This window comes from Galeopterus variegatus, unplaced genomic scaffold (genome assembly GCF_000696425.1).
Source record: "Galeopterus variegatus unplaced genomic scaffold, G_variegatus-3.0.2 Scaffold17427, whole genome shotgun sequence".
Lineage (NCBI taxonomy): Eukaryota > Metazoa > Chordata > Mammalia > Dermoptera > Cynocephalidae > Galeopterus > Galeopterus variegatus.
The window spans coordinates 1-4865 of NW_007743538.1; the positions used below are offsets into that span (position 1 = coordinate 1).

A 4865-nucleotide genomic window follows, 5' to 3' on the forward strand; every position below is an offset into this window, starting at 1 on the left:
CACACACACACACAAAAATCCGGGGCGGGGGGGAGAAGAAGTTATAACAACTACAATTTTTTGAAGTTGTTACATCAAGGAAACGGAAAGGATGTTGTTGGGTGGGAGGGAAGAGAGGGGGGAGGGAGGGAGGTTTCGGTAATGGGCCATAATAATCAACCACATTGTATATCGACAAAATAAAAATTTAAAGGAAAAAAAATAAAAATAAAAAATAAAATAAAAAAAGGAATTTCTACATTAAAAAAAATAACATCAATAAAATCAACAGAACTATGGTTTAACTTAGCAACAGCTTAATAGCTTAGCATTGATATTACCTCATGTATTCATCCCCACCTCCAACATACGGAATTTGAAAAGTATGGAGCCAATGAAAGAACATTCAGTTTAAGAAATCAAGCCACATTGTCCTTTTTTCAGTAACTACCCTAAACCAAGGTTGGAGAATAATTCTTTATTTAAGGGGAAAAACCACATTTACCTAAAAATATTAATGAGTCAATAACATAGCTTCTCTGATTGGAATATTTCAGATTTTCATCCTCTTTCGTAACTCCCTACTTCCCAGGAAAATAGGTCCTGAAAATGAAAAAATTTTCCCTATACATTGTTCAGGAAAATACTTATGTTATTAGAATTTCTTCACTCACTTGTAAAATATCAGGTATGGCTTCGAAAAGTTCGAGTAGTTTGGTAAACCCATAGTATGCGAGTTTGCACTGCCGGCCAAAGTGGTGATGGTAAGAGGGGATGAACTTATTGAAGGGCATCCGGAAGTGGGGTTGGTGACGCAGCAAATCAACAACATCCTTGGAGAACTGTTTTGTCCTTTCTATTTCATCCTGAGTACGTTCTTTAAAAAACAAAACAAAACAAAACATAAATCATGATTTTTTCCTACCCATCTGTGTTTTGCATTCACGCTGCAGTAAGTCCTATTCAGAGTTTACAAGAGATATCATCTTTGCCTTCCAAACACACACAACTTAAGCCAAACACATATACTCTTCCCTCTTTGCCAGTGGTTCTCAAGCATGTTTAAGGGCAGAGGGCCAGGAAGTCATGATACCATTATGATATACTACGGAATACATATATGTTCATCTTATAAGTGAGAACAATTTTCTAGCCACCACTCCTCTCCCACCCCATATACATGAACATGACATGTATACAGGTCTCTGTACTTAAAAAAGTAATCTAGAAATTATTTCTATAAAACCACACTTCTGAAAATTCACACGCTTTGTGTTTATTCATTTAATCTTCAATGAAAACTTGCTAGCAGAAAAGAGTATCAGGCATCAAAAATTTAATAAAAATAAACGAGAAAAAGCTTAAACTTAGATTTTTGTTTCTATTAATTTTAAAATTACAATCGGAAAGACTGACATTACTAACTTTAGCTCAGGAATACCATAATTTCATAGACATCAATGTTCCATCTGAGCACAATTTAAGAACGCTGATTAGTAACAGTGGATGACATGACAATATGTAGACTTACTTTTCACTATCCTATCTCCCAGACCCCAACTGAAAACTGCTAAAATTTGAAAGACAAAATAAAACATTCATTCAAATTTTCTTCTCTTCTCAAGTGTGCATGGTAAAGTAGCTCAGAGTTAAAAAGAAGGGACAAACAACTGCCATGGTTAATGGATTCTCAACTGGACAATCATGGCTTAAACAGCCACAGACAAGCTGAAAGTGCTGGTTATGCCCTTTTCCCCACTTAGAGTGAATTCTAAAAAAACTAGTATGGTTTTCTTCTTGACAAGCACCTTTACCTACTCTGAAGAACACAGGATCCATTGTGTACAGACAGTAATTTTCAAACTGCACTTTCCATGATATCTTCAGGAACCATGGGGGGGAGGGGGGGGGAGACACATCCCCTATACAAGGGTACTTCAAAAAGTTAATGGAAAGATTCCTATTATCTTCTAATTCCATTTTCCCACAAACTTATTGAAGTACCCTCCATTTTAAAATAACAACTGAGATAGCATTTTCCCAGCAAAAGTAAGTCACATACCTCTTTTGGGGATACAAATCACCATTTCATTATTTTGTTGGGACAAGCAGATGGTTGTGTCTGGAATCTCTGACACAATATCAATTAACTCACAAACACCATATTTGGTGACATCCCAGTCCTTTGAGAAACACCTAGATTTTAACAATGGAAATGGGGGAAGAATGAGTAATATCATTGCTAAAATAAACTACAAGTTTTCCAAAAGTATGCTTCATAGAAAAGTTAGACAACTGTTTAATATTTGGGGGAAGAAAAAGTATTTTAAAATATTTACTTTCTTTTTTTTCTTCTCGACTCACCAATGATAGGCCTGTGAGAACTCTCTTGCAATAACCTGCTTGCTGGCCTGGGATTTGAGGAGCTTCAGTAAGTCTTGAGTAAAGCGCTTCACCTGGGCCCTGTGAGTAAGCGTCAGCAAACGTTTGGAACCCATTCCGAGAATCTGCAAATCAAACATTTAAATTATTCATACTCCGGGCCGGCCCGGTGGCACACTGCTATAGTGCGCCGCTTGAGAAGTCGAGAATCTGCAAATCAAACATTTAAATTATTCATACTCCGGGCCGGCCCGGTGGCACACTGGTATAGTGCGCCGCTTGAGAAGTGCGGTGGCGCTCCCGCTGAGGGTTCGGATCCCACATACAGACCGGCCGCTCACTGGCTGAGCGAGGTGCGGGAGCAACACCAAGGGTTGCGATCCCGTGGCCGGTCCCGGCCCGGTACGGGCGCGACACTGAGGGTTGCGATCCGTTGCCGGTCACGAAAAAAAGACAAAAAGGAAATAAATAAATAAATAAATAAATTATTCATACTCCAAGACCTCAACAGATACTGACTTTCTTGCTGGCTCTCTTCTGTTACTGCCCTCAGAGAATAACTCCCTCTACATATGATACCTGCAATTTGAACACCTACATTTTGTAAATCAACAAAATGTAGATCGTCAAAAGGAACAGATGCCCAACTGCCTGGGACCCTTTTTTGGCCCTGCACACCCTCTCCCAAATAGTTGTGAGTACAGAAATGAAAAGTGTATTATCAGTCCAGACAACTAACTTGGTCTCTAAAAGACAGCTAAAGTTTTTCAAGCCATTTTTACAAGTAGGCAGCTATTATAACACCCTAAGTTGGTAGACAAAGCCTTCATAGGATCCACTGCTATGCTCCAGCCCAGTAACTCATCTCCAACTCATTCATAAGAGAGGTTAAACCCTTGACTCTCATGTAGGCACCAACATACAAGCATGTGGATGTTCAGGCAGAACCCTTATTAACAATGAACAATTCTGGAGAGAATGATGCTAGATGGAAAAAGGTCAGTCTATAGAGATTAGAGGTAAAATACTCCTCAGCCCTCTAACGAGCTCCTTTAAGTTGGAAACTTGAGGCCTTCTGAAAAATTGAGAAGCCACCTTGTCTAGGTTCCCTACAATATGAAGAAAGCCTCTACAGGATGTTTTGTTCAGAACTGATTTCTTAGGAATTAGGTTACTACTGTCCTGTTTCTCTGGTTGAGCAGCCAAAGCCATGGAGGAATATTCCTATCTTTAAACAAACAATCCCTTAGCATTCCTTACCTGCAACACATGAGGCACTGCTTCTAATAATTCAATCAGCTTGGAATATCCGTAGTCTGATACTCGGCACTGCTTTGCAAAATGATGGTGATAGGATGGGATGAAATTACTAATTGGTATGACACAAGATGGCTGGCTCTTCAACAAGTCGATCACTTCTCTACTGAACTGGATCAGCTGGGGGTTACCTACAGGGCTTTTAGAACGCAGAAGCCAAGGGTCTAGAGAGAAAAAAAAAAACATGCCTAAGACATAAAGCATATTTCACCAGTTGAAAGGAAGGAAGGTAACTAACCTTGTAGTCCCTAGCCTGAGTTCAATCATGGGTAGACGAAACCAAATAGATGCTTAACATCTCAGCTTCTACATTCAGGTCCTCAGGTCCCATATAATCAACTGGCTAGTCCATCTTATTTATGGGCTGGCAAATGCTTTCCCACTAATTCTCGAAGTAGCCAAAGTAAGAGCACAGTTCACTGTAGTGTTACTTACAGTAAAAGTGAAAATACACAGGAGGTTTCCAGTGTAGAAACTGGCTGTATTTCAAAGATCCCTTTGTAACTTGGTCATGTGGAGCACACTTCCCCACAGAAAAGAAGGCATGAATGGTCATTAGGCGGGTAGCCCAGAAGACCGTAATTAACCCATAGTAGAGCTGAAAATGTTACCCAGAAAACCATGGAAATCAATTAATGTTATGAAACAAGCATGACATAAAACTGAGCAAGAAGCAGGTTTTTGCACTATCTTAAATGCTCATACTTAACAAAATTAAATTAATTTAAAAAGTATAAGAAAACCAGATAGAAACCTTTATAGAAAGGTGGAAGAGGTTTGTGGGCTCATGGCACAGAAGAGAGCAAGGAGGGCACAGCACAATGTGTGGGCCCCTGCAGAGTCTAGGGGGAAAGGAAGGAGGGGCTTGGTAAGAAGTTTTGGTACAACTATGGTATAACTATGGTATAATTTGGAATAATTAAATTTTATTCAACCATGTTTCAAATAAACAAACAAACAAACAGAAAGTAACTTCAGTACAAGGGCCTCTAAGGGCCACCCGACGCAGGCACAGCTCCCTGCTTATCCTTACCTTTTTTCCTGTAGGGTACGGGGATGTGGGGGGAGAAGGGGAGGAAGTGTTGGGGGCCAAAGAGAAGAAAGTGTGTGTGTATATATATTAGAGGTCTTCAAAAAGTTCATGGAAAGATTCATATTACTTTTTTTTTTTTTTTTTTTTCCTTTTT

The 4865-nt window shown here is 39.4% G+C and overlaps 1 protein-coding gene across 1 annotated transcript in view; it reads right to left on the reverse strand.

Moving 5' to 3' along the window:
* Positions 1–429: 429 nt before the first annotated feature.
* LOC103582701 (meiosis arrest female protein 1) overlaps positions 430–4865 on the reverse strand; it is a gene marked incomplete at its 5' end in the record, with an annotated part of 16765 nt that continues 12329 nt past the window's right edge. Inside the window, 4 exons of the mRNA XM_008564222.1 lie at positions 430–856; positions 2042–2175; positions 2344–2486; positions 3622–3842. Coding sequence (XP_008562444.1) covers positions 627–856; positions 2042–2175; positions 2344–2486; positions 3622–3842 — 728 coding nt within the window. The remainder of the gene's footprint in view (positions 857–2041; positions 2176–2343; positions 2487–3621; positions 3843–4865) is intronic.